The 18,302-nt window shown below is 42.7% G+C and overlaps 1 protein-coding gene across 5 annotated transcripts in view; it reads left to right on the top strand.

Annotated features, from left to right (window-relative positions):
- kat6a (K(lysine) acetyltransferase 6A) overlaps positions 1-18,302 on the top strand; it is a 48,224-nt gene that overhangs the window by 10,515 nt on the left and 19,407 nt on the right. For 3 of the 5 annotated variants that reach the window (XM_084055906.1, XM_084055904.1, XM_084055905.1), the window contains exons 3-7: positions 10,538-10,646; positions 13,965-14,080; positions 15,386-15,467; positions 17,059-17,173; positions 17,655-17,992. In XM_084055906.1, coding sequence (XP_083912032.1) covers positions 10,538-10,646; positions 13,965-14,080; positions 15,386-15,467; positions 17,059-17,173; positions 17,655-17,992 — 760 coding nt within the window. The remainder of the gene's footprint in view (positions 1-10,537; positions 10,647-13,964; positions 14,081-15,385; positions 15,468-17,058; positions 17,174-17,654; positions 17,993-18,302) is intronic. The other 2 variants (XM_084055908.1, XM_084055907.1) reach the window with 1 other exon arrangement.

The raw sequence follows: 18,302 nt of genomic DNA, 5'->3' as shown, positions 1-18,302 counted from the left end.
AAGCATCCAGCCTTTATGAACCATAATGGATATATTTATCCATAGTCAAATTCCCTTTCACTACTTAAGACATGTTGTGCCGCCCAACACACACACATTTTCTTTTGTTAGATTGTTCTTATTTCACAGTAAAATCCTCAGTGTTCATTTATCCATTTGTAACTGAGTAACCAAATATAAACAAATGGACCTGTTATTTGATAGGTTGGATACTCAGAGTCAAATTAACACTGAGGATTTGACTGTGTACCTCTGATTGTGTATAGCCAAATGTGAAGACATCAAGGCTAGTCACTCAGGGGACAATGAATACCAAATACCCCCTTTGCTGACGTTTGCATTATATGCCTTAGGTGTAACCACTAAAACTGCACCGAGCTGTCACCCACCGAGAAAAATCGTCCGATGTTCAGCTGATTGGCCGGTCATGAGCGGTGCCCTGCTGGTTTTTCTCATAAATCGGATTTTATGCTGGTTATATTTACATGCATGCACAGAACACGACTCGCACTGTGTGCACATCATCATGCCGTCTGTGTGAAGGTTTTTCAGCGTGAGCAGAAATGTTGAATTGTGCACTTGAATTGCCTGGCAACCACTGGTAACAAGAGGAATTTAAATATGTTTGCTACTTGTCATTTGATCAAAGCATCAGAGCTTTATTTGGCTTCTAAACAGTTTGTTTATACGATGACCCAGGGTGTTGCATATCAAAAATAATTGATCTACAAGCTAAGAATGCGTTGAGGTTCGACCCGTTGCATTGTAGATCTTCTCAGTGTTGCCTAGAAATTACATCTTGGTGAAGTCTTAAAGCAACAGTACCCTATAGATGTTATACCTACATTAAACCACACCCAACAAAATGCTTATTGAAACATAAACAAAACAGTTTCTTTCTTCAATATTTAGCCATTTGTTACCAAACAAAACGTGTCACCTGCCTTCTGTCTGGTAGAATAAGAATTTGAGCCTAGTAATGAAGTGTATTAATGATTGCATCGTGCCAATCGGGCCAATATCATTTGCAAACTTCATTCATGTAATTTAAGAAATAAAAAGCAATACAGTTCTGTTACTAAATTCTTGTAGTAAAGTTGTTCATTTGAAATGTTTTAATCAGTGTCTTAAACATTTCCATAAAACACGTATTTTTTAGGATTAAAATTGGAATTGGAAGAAATCGGTATCGACAAGTCAGACTAAAAATAAAAAACGTTATCAGTAATCAGCCAAGAATGTTCTAAATGGAGCACCTCTAGTATCCACCCACTCTCTGCTGTTCTGTCTCTCTTCAGCTTGCTCTGTCTGTCTGTCAATGTCTTTGTCCCAAAGGCTGTGTGTCTTGGTCTGTTTCTGTTGCTCCTTCCCGCCAACAAACGTAGTTCTGCTCCATCATACTTAGCAGCCAAAGAAGAGGAATGTGTTAGAAAGCCTGTCAGGGTCAGTGCCATGCAACTGGAATGTCAAGAGAATGACTCATCTCTCTACATAGGACAATCAGGGGTCACAGAAAGGGCCCTCCACACCAAGACTGTTTAAACAGTTATTCATAAATAAAATTTTAAGGTTTTTACGGTGTGGCTCCTCAGAGGCGAGATGTCTAGAAGAGGGTCCGTGTATCTGTTTATAATCTCACAAACCACTGGACCAATCAGTGCCAAATGGCTTGTGCACTCTACCACTAGGCCACAGATGTCCCTCCACTAATCTAATTTCACATGTTCTATACTTAACTTAAATATTTAATTTTATTTTTACAATAGAAGTCAAAGGGGACTCTGAACGGGCTGAAATCTTGCCAAAATCAGCCATACGTCATAGATATTATTATTAATCGCTTCTTTTTTTTTAAATAGTAAAATTGCATTTTCCTTTTATACCAATACATTTACTGTCCTGCCTAAACCCTTTGGCCAGTAGTGGTGCCTGAATACAGGTGTTTCCATTGGGTATCATTAGCATCAGAAGGCAACAGAGAGCAAGCAGCATGGCAGCATCTGGACATTAGCTTGCTGAGATTGCCCCACAGCCCTCAATCTCAGCCGCTTGCACCAAGAGGGAGAACCGTTAACCGCCTCAGTCATGCCATCCTCACTGTGCCAGCTGCCATTCAGCATCGTAGTCGCAAGTGAGTGTGATGGTTAGTGGTGTGTGTATGCGCGTACCGCTAACCCCCCGCAACCCCCATAACCCTGCAAATGGAGGCAATGTGTTGAGCAGCTGAGGGAAGTGAGGGCCTGGGCCTGGGGCCAGTGTGGCTTCAGTGTTTGATGCAGTGATTTAGCATGGTTCTTCCTCGCTAACCTCGCTGTAATAAGTGGTGGGCTGAGATGAGGGCATACTGGTTCAGCACAGGGTGTACAGCTGGCTGCTGGAGTGACAAACAACCTCAGATGTACACTAGAAACTTAAGACTTTTTCATCTGGAGGCCAGAAGGGTCTAGTACTGTTTCTCAGTCTTTGGGGCGAGACCCTAAAGTGGGTTGTGGGCTTTGTCTTTACAGGCTGTTTGTATTATTTCAATGGTACAGTAAATAATAACATAATTATTCTGGTTAGAACCACCAAATAATATTAACTGCCAAAGTGGCTGGGTGAGTGAGTATACAGACAGAAATTATGCTTATGAAAATGTATACTACTAGCGGCCCGAACCTCTAGTAGCCTGGCCCTCACATCTAGTAGCCTACAATATCGGCTATATATAGTATTATTACAATTATTGTCGGCATACACGTGGCTACATATTTAATGACGAACGCGATGCAACAACAGAGGAAGCACAACAGATGAGCACAGAGTGCGGGCACTCAAAATATTTGCAGACTTTTAGTTATGTGTGGGCAAGGCGTGTGTTCCTATGAGTCGATGTCTGCCTGGTGACAGTTACCACACACACACACACACACACACACACACACACACACAGTGCAGCTTCACACGTGATTCACAGAGAGAATATTTAGGCATGAGGGATTTTTAGGCTAAATGTGTAGGCAATTGGACACGTGGACTGCTAGAACATAACGTAGCAGAGACAAAGAATACGACTGAAATTATAACAGCCAAACTCCGCCCTTTTGCAGATAACCCGGAAGTCCTACCACTAGGCATCCATGAAAAGATAAACACGCTCGTGTCACATCTGGATTCCTTTTCTTACTATGTCTATGCAGGTGCCTATGCAGGTGCATGGATGCTTGCCTAGTCGCACATGCATGTGCTTCTGGGTAGGGGGAGTGTGGTGGTGAGATGTCTTGTAACTGTCGTGTTGAGAGGGTCATGACTGTGATCAATGAGGTTATATACTGTATATTGTGCGTGTGTGTGTGTGTTTCGGGGGTGACTAGTTATTGGGGAGGTAATGGTGGGATGGCTGAGATTGGCTTCCCATGTTAATGAGAACCTTGACTTGAAACAAGACAAGGACAACAGGAACGCCTTTCCCTCTCCCCCTCGCTCTCGTCTCTCATCCACTCATGCCCATATCCTACTGTCTCTCCCTCTTCCCTTTATTTTTATCCGTGTGTCCTCTTGCCATTGTTCTCCCTATTCATTTTACGCCACCTCTACCCTCGTTCTCCTGCCCTCTGTCTCCTGTAAATTGGCCAGTTGTGTTTTAAAGGACATGGGAGGGAGTAGACCAATGGTAGCCCAGCTCATCGATCTATTGTCTCCCTACAAGGCCTCACACAATAGGCTGCTTAGCCTCCAGTATCATTGCACTTGATTTGAGTTAAAGAAAAACCATAAGGATGTCCGAGAACTAGGCTAGTGCTACACTCTGCGTTGCTCAGGGCTATAGACTGTGCGTGTGTGTTTGACATTGTAGTGCACGAGTGTGAACAAAAGTGGCTGGGTTGGTGTGTTAATTAGGGCAGAGGTGTGTGTGTGTGTGTGTGTGTGTGTGTGTGTGTGTGTGTGTGTGTGTGCGTGTGCGTGTGCATTTCTTTGTTTCTTACATGTTTGTGTGTGCTTAACCCATTCAATCCGGGAACGCAGCTATAACCATTATTTTATACTTTGGGTTATTCAAAAATAGCAGATAACAGCTCATAGTGTGCGACCGAGTGCCACGCTACAAGCTTGTAGATCTGCTATTTTTGAATAGCCAAAGAAATCTAAAATGACACAGATGCGTTCCCGGATTGATTGAGTTAAATCTGCTGGTGTTGGTCCGTGCTTGTGTGTATGAGCAAGGTCAGAGTCTGTTTCTCTTCCTGTGTGCGTGCGTGTGTGTGTGTGTGTGTGTGTGTGTGTGTGTGTGTGTGTGTATAAGGATTTTGATAGGTCGTGGCTGTTCTTGCATGGTCAGTCCATACAGCTGGAGCTGTTGTTGACATGAGGTGTGTCTAGTTGGCCTCAACCAACAACTCCTGTCACTTATTTAACAACGCGTGCACGTCACGACTCTCTCTCTCTGTCTCTCTGACACACATTCACACACAAAGGCTTAAAATAGATTTGTGCACAACTGGATGAATGTTGGCCACCGCAGACAAACAGTCTGTTGGTGTGAGGAAACAGTTGAACGTCACTGTGCTTAATAACTGTCCTCCCTGCCAGCTATGTCGGGTAGAAAAGGGCAAAAGAGGAGGGATGGAAAATTGGAAATATCTAGTGCGGTGAATTTTGAACATTGTCATTCACTGTCCTGTCCCCATATCGGGGATATCATTAAAAATAAAATCTATCAGATTCATACCGGAGTAGGACTGTGTGTTTGTATGTGAAAGGAAAGGCGATGTGATGCTGGCTCTCTGTCTCTGTTTACTCGAGCGAGCTAGAGCGATTTACCTGGTGCGGCAGGGAGAGGGTTAAAAGTCAGGAGCGATTGAGGTGTTGGTCGCATGCAGGCCGCACAAAGGAGTACCGCTGCAGGCTTTTTTTTTCTCGTTCTCCTTCTATTTCTCTCTCTCTCTCTCTCTTTCTCCTTCTCTCTTTCTCTTTTCATGTTCTCGCTCTCTCTTTCAGGCTTTCTCACTCCTGCCTTTTGTTTCTCTCGCAGCATTTTTTTTTATCTCTAGGCTCATCTGCCACCTGCCCTTCCTCTCCTCTCCCCTTCCCTCTCTCTACCTGTTTTTTCCCACTTCCTTCCTGTTCCATGAACTTCCCTCAATCTTCTCATTCCCTCTCTTTTCTCTATCACCTCTATTCTTTCTCCCTTTCTCTCCATCTCTCACTCTCTCCCCTCCTCTGTCCTCTTGCTTCTCTCTCGCTCTCTCTCTCTCTCTCTCTCTTTCTTCCATGGTTAGATGTATCTCTGTGCTGTGTTCAGGGAGGGTTAGGAGGGGAGTAGAGCAGCCTGAGTCAGAGGGAAATGAACCCAATAAATCAAGCTCTTGTCCCTGTCTACTTCCTCCCTGAACCAGCCAGGCTGGCTGGCTGGTTGGATGCCTGTGTGGAGCTATGTGCGAAAGAAACCAGCCAACCTCCAATACAATGTAGTCCACGAAAACCTAATTCATTTAACTTTACAATTTGATTTCCAATTTTGGTGATTATTATTATTTGTACTTTTTTGCGGGTTGCGCTCAAATGCTCTCATCTCATGTCCACCCACGGAGCCCCATTAATCAGATATTTACAAACCAGTTTATTATCTCCTTTTCATCGGACACCACAAATCTCCATATTGATGTTTACCAAAATGTTTCACTGTACGAGTAGTTCATGTTATGATTTGGAGTGGGATATTAAAGATAAGATAATGTTGATACTGTGACATTGTTGCACCAAGCACAGACTTGTAAAAGGGAGCCATTGTTTGATCAATTTAATAACAAATGTCTCCACTAATTTTAGCTTATCACACTCAAGTTGTCCATGCTTGCATTGTTTTCACTGAGCTCTGTACTGTGGCCCCCTGTAAAAGACGAGAGAGTCTTATTTACTCCAATTGTGGTCTTAACTCTGTCAATAACAGGTCAACATCAAGTCTCAAATAAATGTCTTTGTCTCTGCAAGCCACAGTTGTGAAAACACACACAATCCCCTTTGCACTCCCCATTACCGTAATTCCTCTAACACACATGCTTGGAAAATCTTTACCGTATATCACCGCCCCCTGGTGAATCATGCTATCAAAATGCTCAAGCCTAATGCAAATACATCTGCCTTGCCTGATTAAAAGGTGACACAGATGGACAATGTTGTCACACCATAGGAAGGATGCAAGTAGCGTTAAGGTACCCCAGTTACTGTCCTGTAACTGGGAGATCGCCGGTTTGATTCCCCACAACAGCCAATGTAATGTGTATGTATGTCCATCATAGTGCATTCCCCGAACCGGCTCACTCATTGGAATTCACACTGGAATTCACTCACACACATTAGATAAGAGAACAAAATATAGAAATGTCTCCTCCTGTCCATACCCGTATCAACTCCAGAGGGAGAGCGAGAGATGACGATAAAGAAGACAGAGAGGGGGAGAGAAAGACTGGGTGGTAGTCTCAATGCCTTGAAGTGAAACCATCCTGATTTTCAACATTAACACTATGTTATTTGTAGAAGGGATAGTGCGCCATTTGCAACCATAACACTGAGCAGTCTGCATTGTCTGAAATGCTGCTGAAGGTGTGCTGAAAGCAGTGTTCATTTTGTTGACTAAGACTAAAAGACTAAGATTTTGATATTTAGTCGACTAAGACTAGACTAAGACTAAACAATTTCAGATGACTAAAACTAAATGGTGTGTTAAGACTAAATCAGAATTTGCTGTCCAAATTAACACTGGCTGAAAGAATACTTTTGAGAAAGTCAGAGAATATGAAAACATTTACTAAACTTTTAGTGGACACTGGCACTGTCATGGCATTGTCCCTTTTCTCTGTGTTTACGGTTAACTTGAGAAAATATAATAAAATCTGATAATATCAGATTGCTGTAAGGGCAGCCATACTCAGTATGGGAGTGCCAGGCTGAAGTAACACAGGACAGTCGGAATGGAAAGAAAAGGGAAAATGGGTTGCATTGTAAGTACTGTTTCTATAGACTGTAATAATCAACAGTGAACTGAAACGCACACCTACAGCATGTTTCCTTTTAAAATGTACAGGTTACTGTCTCCTGTAGTGACCTGCCTCAGTTCCACACCCACCCCACCTTGTTTGTGCTCCGCCAAACCTACCTCCCTCTCTTTCCAGTTAGAGGCAGCTGTTGGCCTCCTCCGCTCCCCTGTCTCTGCTCCCGGGCCCAAGTAATTGTGAAAGAGAGTCATCCCTTCTCTCCGGCCTCGCATTTCCGTGTGCGTGCGTGTGCGCGCGCGTGTGTGTGGCATGAATGTGTATCGTATCTAGTGTCTGAGTACACCTGCAGATTAGTCTTTCAGAGACATGATTTATTTGTCAGGGTTTTTCAGCTTCTTCGGCAACCAACAGGCTCATTAATTTCTGATGGGAAAGTGCTCTCTCTGTGTTGTGTTGCAATTTCTCGTTGCACCTTTTCTCTTGTATTTGGGTGCAGAGTATACTGCATACACATGCATTTGTCTCCATTAATGTCAGGATACTGGCACTTCAAAACAACTTTGACACAATACTTTGAAAAGTATTGATATTAGCCCAGATGCATTTTTTTAATACTAATGACAAAAACGGAACTTCATTTGAGGGCAGCTGCCCTGTGTTTTAATAAAGTATTATTATCATCATACCACTTGTATTGCAAAGTAGTGCAACAAAGTTGGTAATTACTGTATCTTGACATCCTTAGTTGACACTTCCCTGTAGCATTGATTGCAAATCAGCTTGCTGGTATCGTTTACCTTTCCTTTTTAATTTGCCTTGTTTTCTTTTTTTTTTGAATGAGACACCGTTCTGGCCACAATTAAGCCAAATAGTGTGAGGGAGAGATTGTTAGAAGCACAATTTGGATTGTCTTGCCCAGAGTGGCGCATCATACCGTGACCAGCACTTGCCATCTTTGGCAAGCTAACACCATGTCTAGACCTACTATATGTTCTATTTGTCACACAACACTGTTGTGCAATGGAGTATTAATTAGGCTAACATTAAACCAAATGTAATCATTTGATTGGAATATGCAACAGTAAATCACACTAGTCGATATATATTTGTTGGCTGTTTTTTATATTAAAAAGTACTTGATAAAAAAATGTTGGTTAATTAAATACATAATCAGTAGAATGATCACTAAGTAAATAATAGATAGTTGCAGCTTTACTTGCAACTTTACTTGGACTTCTTTGAAACTTGACTTGGATCTACACTGAAAGACAACTCTGGAGTTGAGAGAGCAGCAGGGGCAGGGTTGCTCCCTATGGGCAACAATGTGTGTCGGCTACATGTACCCCTGCAGCTAGTCTTAGTCTTTGACAGGCCGGGAGGCGAAGACTATGTTTTCACCACTGTTCGCGGCATAAATTTTGGCACAGGAATTGCACATATTTGAATTGATTACCACAAAGAGTCTCACACATATTTACACTACAGCGAATAATATAATCAGCCAACTTGAATGCGAGAGGACTGGCTGCCACTGTATAGGTAGAGTTCTCAACGGTCTGGAAAATCAAAGTCTGGAAGCCAGAGCCCCATCAGAACATGCATTTATCAGCCCGAGCCTGACCCGAAAAGACAAATAAATTAATTGATAATAATGCAAACGGCTGTGCATCGACAAAGCCTCAACTCACATAGCACTATGGAATGAGGATGAGAAAGAGATGGAACGTTACATAATAATGCACAAGAGAGAGAGAAAGAGACATGGCAAGTGAGGGAGAAAGCAATAGAAAGAGACAGTGACATATTATTCACATCGGACCAACTTCGAGGTTAGTTTATTTGAAAGGCGCCGTGTAGTGGACACAAAAGCGCATGCACAACATTTTTGTTAATCTCCTTGGAAGGCAATCCACAGAGTTGCTGCTCTTACTGGCAGTCGTGAAGAACAAAATACAATCAAACATTCCCTATTCCGTTCTTGCTATCTCGTTGTTGTTACTTATTTAGCGCAACCAAGGGTGCACACCTGTTTATTATATAGCTTGTACGCCTTGTAGAGCTGTTATTGATGATGATGATGATGATGATAATAATAAAAATAGTTGTTTTACAACCCGAGCCCGACCCGACCAACTTGCATAAATTGTGTTTTTTTGTGAAAAAAACACCAGACCAATACTAATGCAAACGTCTCCTACTAGTGCAAACGTCTCTATTTATCTTCCACATTGCGTTGTCTGCCTCGTTCTTTTGTTCCTATCCATCTGTTTCAGTATAAATTAACTTTTTATATATATTGTTTTCCATGGCAACAAATTCCACTTCAAAGCCTTAAAGATAAGACAGTGTGAAAACGGAACAGGAGACAGTATGATCCCAGGCCAGCAGGAATAATGTGGTTCTTCTTCATGACAGGCACCACTGAGCAGCTTCCTGATGAAGTGAACACAGGAACTAACAGAGACCTCAACACACAACAATGGTGGCTTTACACCACATGTTGCATGAGTTATACTCATCACAGAAGTCTCAGTCTCCATTAAACGGTCTCTGTTCACCAACCCAGTCTTTAGCACTGCCAGCACACTGTGTTCATAGTCTTTGTTCTAATGCTGGGACACAGTTGTTGCTGGTCATGCACAATGACACATTGTCATATGCCTTTTGTCCAATGCAGATATATTAAGTTGACTGACTATCTCCCCAATTCCTCTATTTCTTATGTGTGATCATATTCATATATCTATATACTAGAGTTTCGGGGGGCTACGCCCCCCTCAACCCCAGCCGCGCACGGGGCGCAGCGTGGCCGTGTGTATATTGGGGGACCCAAATCGCCGGAGTAAAACTGTGGAAAAGTTTTTTTGAAAAAGGAAAAAATTTGAAGAAATAATATTTGTTATGTTTCAGGGGGTCCACAGGGGGTCCGCGGACCCCCTGATGGTCCACTGACCCCCTGTGGAGTGTTGGGACGCGCGGGGACACCCCTGGAACAAATTTTTCATGAAGGTGGTTGCTTGTTTCTGGCGCTGGCTGTGCAAACCTGGCAACCCAGCGCATGCTGCCGCACAAACGTGGCAACCCAGCGCATGCTGCCGCACGTTACACCAGAAATGGTGCCTGGAGAAAATGGTGACCAAAAAAAAAGTTTTGAAAAAAAGGAAAAAACCCCCGCAGCGGCTGCGTGCTGTTGTGGTGATGAGGTCGTGCGCAGGGTAAACGGTACGAAGCTGGCTCCCCTTCCGTTTTGTCCGACATTTGGTGAGTAGAATTAATTATGTTGCGCGGTGGAAAAGGTGTACTGAGCAGTGAGATGTCCCCTACGCGAGGCGTAAATTCAGCGCGGCCGCCGTGGCGAGTCAGTTGCCGAGATGTGGTCTGGCGGTGCGTTGTTTAGTCGATAACAGAGCTGTGGGGTGTGGACACCGAGGGTGCGGAAGTTGGTCGCCATTTATATAGTTAGATATATCAACCTTGCCATCCATCTCTCTGTGTTTTATGTAACAGTACACATATATTTGTACGGCACTCACTCTTTTGTCTCTCTCTCTTGTCCACTCCAGCCGGTTGCAGAGCCCATCCCCATCTGCAGCTTCTGTCTGGGCACAAAGGAACAGAACCGCGACAAGAAGCCTGAAGAACTCATCTCCTGTGCCGACTGTGGCAACAGCGGTAAGTGGAGGTTATGACGTCTGGTAGAACCACAGCCAGGCTGCCACAATCTAAATTATTTATGCCCACATGCAGAGCAAAACAAGCAAAGGATGTAAATACGGGGCATACAAAATAACAATGCATTGACATATCTTAGGTTTTCATGGCATCATCATGATCTCTCACACACACACACACACACACACACACACACACACACACACACACACACACACACACACACACACACACACACACCCTGCTCTTGCCCAGGAAGCAATCACATCAACACACAAACATAATCAAACAAGACATAGAAGGGGACAGAGCCTATACTCTTACAGAGATAACACAGCCATCTCTAGTTTGAGGGGCGGTAAACTGGCTCACTTAGTTGGCTCATAACTAGTAAGCTCAGTGTTTTCTCCAAGTTCCAACTTGGAGAAAACCTTGACAGCACAACATTCCTCAGCAGCAAAACGACATACCCCTTGTTGCTGCTCAAGCAAGCGTTTTAACACCCTTTCCCGAGACAGCCTCCTGACCTTGGAATGAAACTGCAGGTGCTGGTGCGAGCTCATCTCATGGCATAGGGCAGTGAACAGTCATGAGGAGAGAAGCCTTAATCGCTTTGGCTATTTTGATCGCTTACTGCAGCACGTTGTTGAGCTCCGGGTTCAGTTTCTTAATAGCAGGGGCTTCTCTGTAGCCAAATTCCAATACCCAAATCTCTGCTCACTTGCTCACTCTGCACTCGTTCATCCAGCTTGACCCGGAAATCATTAGCGTAATTTTCTTTTTGAAGAGCCGAGACCGGCGAGAAACCGCAAGTGAACATGAAGTGTTCACTTCAGCGAGTTTTGGGGAAGTGTTAAGTGACTGTTTTGTTATTGGATGGACTGTCTCCTCGAGCTATGGGATGGAAACTACACTTTCTGGGAGATGGGGTCTAAAAGCTGTGCCATGTTGTGGACTTCAAAGAGATGATTTATAGCCGAAAAAGTTTAATTTGCTCATATGCTAATGTAAACGTAACTCATATCCTAATAGTGTTAACATAACACATTGCGTGCATATGTGTTTATCAATGGTCTGAGAGTGACAGTGTCGAGCTTGATTAAACTTGAAGAGATACTGAAGTGCATTTATATCTATCTGAGTAACAGTGATCAAACAAATTGATCACTGTTATTTAAATTAAATAATGATCTTTATTTACGCAATGATGCGGTTTGTTGTGCATGGGTGTGCGAAAATGCATGTCAAATTGCTCAATTCAGGCCCAGATCGTTGGCCTAGCGGTCTGGGCACTTAGGCTCCAATGTAGCCTGACAGTGCATTGCATGTTCGAGGCCCAATCCCGACGATCTTTACTGCATGTCTCTCCCCATCTCTCTCTCTCTCTCTGTTTCCTGTCCATCTCCACTATATCTATAAATAAAGGCAGAAACGCCCCCCCCCCAAAAAAAATTTTTTAATAATATAATCAATTCACAAGAGAGAAATGCAACGTCCAATATACTGCACAACATGCAGGATGGAGGAGGAAAGCAGGCAGAAATGTGAGTGTTGGAATGCGACATGTGAATCAGTCTAACCTGCTCGATTCCTCCGGACTCTCATTTAATCCTTGCCTCCTTGCTCAAAAGCGGGACTAAGGTGCGAGTGGTGGACGAGAGTGAAGTGCGCAAGTGTGAAAGTTAGAGTATTGGAATTTGGCTTAAGTAAATAAACAGTGGGCAAAGGTAGCTGATGGGGCAACCTCTTTGACTTGAGCAACAAGGCAAGGCAGCTGCGTTTGCCCGTCATTGCAGCAACTGAGTTGGTACATACGTAGCCCCACAAAGTTTACCAACTGGAGTCCCTCTGCCAAGATGTAGTTATTCAGTTCAGATCAAAAGTTCTCCCTTTCAGTTTTTCACAAATCATTAAGTTCTCAACTATGTCACCATTTGTTGTTTTTGCCAAGTTGTTGCACAACCACTAACAGTTTGTCATCACCCCAAATAAATGTATTCAGTCAGAAAGAGGAACTTTCGCTATAGTCCCTGCAGCCTCCTTACCTACCGGTAATTTAGAATCATGAATGCTGACAGCAGAAGCTCCTCGCTGATTGTGTGTGGCTTTTTTGTGATTTGATATGAAGCCAGAAATAATGCCCAGTTGCCCACAGTGCTTTGTCTAGGATGGTAGTTGTCCCTTCATCAACTTTCACTGCTTAAGGTGAGGGGAAACAGGATGTCCCTTGATAAATATGCCACTTTAAGTCATGAGATGTCATTCTACAGTTTGGATGGCTTCATGCTAGCACCGGATAGCCTTATAGGCATGCAAGGCCTTTTGCACTTTTGGCATGGTCCTTTTTTGATACTTTCTTGGCCTGTAGAGTTGGCTGAGGTTCTGAGGTGTTTGTACCGGTAACAAAAAAAAAACAACTAAAAACATACATTTTTAGGTTCTTCCAGCCAGGTTCTTGAAGCATGCAAAGAGCCAAATGCATGGATATCAAACTTAAGTGTATTCAATGAGGTCAAAATTACAGTAGTTGGCCAAAAAGCGAAAGTATTTGCCGAGCTGACCACTGACAGTGGGACAACACCCTTCAACAAAAGTAAAGCTAGAAGCCATTTATTGATATACATTCTTGATATAAAGAATACAATTTTTTAAAATCAGAAATTCAATCATTTCCACACTTTGCACTACCCACTTACTCCCACATTTTGAAAACCGCTGGAGAAGATTGAATAATAAAAAAATAATTAAAAAAACGGCAAATGCAATTAAGCTTTCAACATCCTATCATGTTCTGTAGCATATATAAAAATGCTGCGCAGGCCCACTGCTCGATTTTGGAGAAAAATATCGAAGTGACAATAAAAGAGGGTTCATTATTAGGGAGTTGTGCAAAAACTATAGGCACCTAGTCTACAGATATTTGGAAAAAAGTTATCAGATGAGTCATCCAAGCGAGCGAGTGCATGTGAGACGTATACCAAAAGAACGTACAGTCCTGTATTCTTGATGCTGAAAGTGAGGTGGTAATGGTGGCTCTGTTTTGCTGTGGGGGCATTTTCCTGGCATGGTTTGAATCCACTTGTCCCCTTAGAGGGAATGGTCACTACAAATCAATGCAAAGTTACTCTTGAGTGATCACCTTTATCCTGTGATGAAACAACCTTCCACAGGGAGCGAGGGGTCACTGAATGGTTTGAGTATGAAAATGATGTCATGATGCTATGTTATACAATGTTATGATGCTATAAACATTGCATGTGCGTATGCCTTTATGACTAGGTATGTGTGTCTTATCTTGTACATTTGTGTCCTCTGCAGGTCACCCGTCCTGCCTCAAGTTCTCCCCTGAGCTCACAGTGCGAGTCAAGGCTCTGTGGTGGCAGTGTATAGAATGCAAGACCTGCAGCAGCTGTCAGGATCAAGGCAAGAACGCGGTGAGTCAGGGAGACAATGACATCTACTCTTCCTTAACAGAATCAAAAGTCACTTTCAGACATGCACTGTATTATCGAAGTTTTCCAGACTTTAAACGGAGGGGCTGTATACGTATGAACTCAACATTCCGGCTCAGTAGGATCGGACATGCAACAGACTTTATGCAGACTTCAATGTGTGAATGTATGTGTGATTGGCTGGTGAATTTACATTCAGCGAGTGGACGTGTTGATGGCGCTTCTAATAGGTGACGAGTGGAGCTTCCCCGTCTCCTGAGGTGTTCGGAGAGAGATACAGTAGTTAACTGAAATCCAGATTCATTCTGCTTTTTTATAAGCGTTTCAGTTGGAAATATTCACAAATCGAAGTTCCATGAAATGGTTCATAAGCGAAACAAAACATAAACGTCTCTTTAGTAATTGTAGACTACGAGTAACACCTGCTTCCCTGCACAGTACGCACTCTGTACATGGAGACCAATGTAATTTTTCCAGCTCTGAGGATGGCTTATTTTGAGGATGAAAAGTAGGTTATAGCTCGTTGTCTACATTAGGCATACTATGGTATGTTTGTGTTTTGTATGGGTGCATCAATGGGAGACCGCATGTCAAGCAATTCAATGTATCTGTTATGTTCTGTGGAAGGAAGTAAAATCCTCGTATCTCCCTTGCGCTGTTATATTTAAGTGGGAGTAGCTAATGTTTAGCTATTTACCTTCATGTGTGAACACATCTGAAACGGACATTCTACATGTGTGAAAGGCCAACACCGGGCAATGTCCCGACCTGATTCCTTGGACATTTTCCAGTATTCAAATGAGAAAGCGGCTACTTAATTTGCCAAGTGCTTTAGCTGTACTGTGGTTTGTCTCTGTTATGCTGGTGCAGGGACACAACACTAGTGAGCTGTACCAACACGTGAACACTGTCTTCAAGAACCTAAATGAAATCTCAACAAAACATCTTTATTTTTTTGCTAATAGGTTAAGACATCCATTGTTAAAATACAAACATATTTTATGTTTTATTTTCCATTTGAAAATGGCATGACTCAATGGAAGATCATGGTGATAAGTTATCTGTGGCCCTGGATTCATTGAGGCATTTGCCTCTTTTTGCCATTTGCCATTTACCATTCAGAGATCTGTCCTAAGCCTTTTCCCTTGGATTTTGCCACATGGATTCCATCTCATCTCTTTCATAATCAGTCTTCATCGTTATATTACATTGCAGATTATATTATATTATATGGTATTATGTCTTATTATGTCACATTGTTTGAGTTGGTGTATTTCTCCTCTACAGGAGAACATGTTGTTCTGTGACTCCTGTGACCGGGGCTTCCACATGGAGTGTTGTGACCCCCCTCTCACGCGGATGCCAAAAGGTAAGCTCTTTTTTTCTGTGCACTGTCGCTTTAATCTAAGGTAAACATTATTATTATATCCACCAGGCGGAGATCTTGCGATTGGTCGTGTCTGTGTGTCTGTCCACTACTTTGTCAACGACAACTACTGTACTTAATTTGTTTGACTTCATAATCACAGAGCAATCATCCCTCCAGGCTATGGGATAAGCGTCCTGCCAGACTATAGACGGGGCACTAGATAATTGCAGATATGCAGCACAATGGGTGGTGTTGCTGTATGACAATCTATAAACACATATGTACCCCCTCTTAAACCGTCAACTTTGTTTTACAATTTGTCCTGTTTGAAATGGATATAACGGATCATACTTGTTGGAGTACAAACCGTCAACTTTGTTTTACAATTTGTCCTGTTTGAAATGGATATAACGGATCATACTTGTTGGAGTACATGCCTGTCTCTTCCACACAGTGCCTACTGACACACACACACACACACACACGGTACAGAGCGAGAGAGTGTTTTACACCACCAAACCGCGACTTCTATTTTCTGAAAGATCCAAGTTATGTTTACATCACAACTCGTCTTAAGTCATGTTGCATACACATTTCCAATATTCCCAACTTAATCATCTGACATAATTTGTTCAAGTGGCACTTACTGTTGGAAAACTTGTGTAGGTCGTATATCTGTCCACAGATCACAGCACTATGTTTTACAATTTGTCAGAGAGAGAGGGGTGCAATTTGGCTTATGTCGTCAGACAGTACAAGTATTATTATTATTATTATTAGAGTATGCCTCCTGGTGGAGATTTGCATTCAACTGGGAGCACCTTTTAGTAATTTCTTAAATTAGGATGGACATCCTCATGTTTAGTCTCATGTAGCCAGACGATCAGACAACGCCGCTTAATGATGAAATCAATAATCACTAAACTTAGTGAATGTTTAAAATTGGGTGGAAACAATTCAGAAAAAATAAATAATAATAATAGTATTGCTTTGCAGAACCATTGCAAGGACTTTAGGCCGGAACTTCATATTAGGATGGTATCAGTATTGCATTTTAAAGCAATAGGCGTAGGTTTGTTTAGCACTTGTTTTCTCCACTGTTCTAGCCCACATATTGAATTTAGATTTCCCCAGACGTGCGGAGATCTCTGAATATCTGGCCACACAAGACTAACTCATGTTTATCTGTCTGTCTGTCTGTTTATTTAATTTGGGGTAACAATTATTGCACTAATCAAATTTTTGTCCTTTTGGTCATTTATCTCCACCCATTTCACTCTATAACATAGCCAAATAAGTATCTTGGATCTTGTTTTTTCTGGAAATGTTTGCTTTAAATTATTCCATTTCTTATATGGCCATACTGGTATTCACAAAACTAATGACAAAATCGTAAGGAGGACCTTAAGGAATCTTTCCCCTTCTCTAATCTAATGAAGTGCATAATACCTTATAATTTAGTGTTAGTGGTACTAGCTAAGTATCTAGTAGATCCCAACATATGTCGATAGAAGCAGTGAAGCACATCTCTAATCCACTGTGTGTGTGTGTGTGTGTGTGTGTGTGTGTGTGTGTGTGTGTGTGTGTTCAGGCATGTGGATCTGTCAGATCTGCCAGCCCAGGAAAAAGGGAAGGAAGCTCTTACATGAAAAGGCAGCACAAATCAAACGCCGCTACAACGCACCGCTGGGACGGCCCAAGAACAGGTAAAAGAAGAACTGAGGAACTGGGGCCCATCTAATGGCGTCTTCCTTCACTGTCAGCCTGGCAGACTGTTACACAGGCCAGAAAGCCATACATCACATCCACTGGAGCACAACAAGCTTTAACGCTTTGTGCTTTTAAAGGCCTTGGAGTTGATAGTGAGAAGAAAGCTATTTTTGGCTTGTTGAAATATAAGTGATTTTTTTTTTTGTTATTCGGAGAGACTACTTCTATTTGCATCCAAGCAAATGAAATTGGTTGAAATTTGGTGAAGACAAAGCACAACACACACTATATACAGTATAATTACTATCCGTGTGTGTGTGTGTGTGTGTGTGTGTGTGTATATAAAATTAAATATAATTTACATCAGCATAAAAAAACAGAGTGCATTAAGTAAAGAAAATAAATGAATAAGTGAAATTCCAAACCATGTATTCCTATATCTTCTCCCCTCAATCACTCCCCTTCCCTCCATTTTAGACCGGGTCGGCCCTTCAAGAAGCTGGGTGGGCGTGGCCGACGGAAGCGCTCCGCCTCCCCCAACTCTTCCTCCAGCTCGTCTTGCGAGGGTTACCCTGGCGACGACCGCCTGCTGTTCTCCCTACGCGAGGACGACGACTCGGCACAGGGGGGTGGGGGAGGCGGTCTGCGCTTCAACAAAAAGACCAAGGGTCTGATCGACGCACTTACCAAGTTTTTCACGCCCTCGCCAGAGGGCCGCAAGGCGCGCCAGGAGGTAGTGGACTACTCTCAGCAGTGCCGAATTCGCAAGAAGTCCATGCGCAAGGGAGAGGGAGACGGAGATCGGACAGGTGAGGGTGAGTAAAGGGGAGAGTGAGCAGTCTCTGGTCTTGACATTCACTCTCAGTATTTTCAGCAGAAGAATGTGTCATTCAACACTATTTCCTGTTGCAAGTGTGTTTTAGTACATCAATGCTTTTGGGTGACACTTGTGCTGAAGTATAAAATTGGCATTAAGAAGGGACACAGTATAGTATAGTATCAGCCTGAATCAAACCAAGCGAGCTTAGCGTTGACGTTGTGATAACTGTATATATTTGACATACTATCCCACCACCAACCTTTTAATTATTCATGTGCTATTATTACCACAGTTTAAATGTACAG

Source organism: Gymnoscopelus microlampas (genome assembly GCF_963454915.1).
Source record: "Gymnoscopelus microlampas genome assembly, chromosome: 4".
NCBI classification, from domain to species: Eukaryota; Metazoa; Chordata; class Actinopteri; order Myctophiformes; family Myctophidae; genus Gymnoscopelus; species Gymnoscopelus microlampas.
Note: the sequence above shows the minus strand (reverse complement) of the source record. Positions and strands in the feature narration are given on the sequence as shown.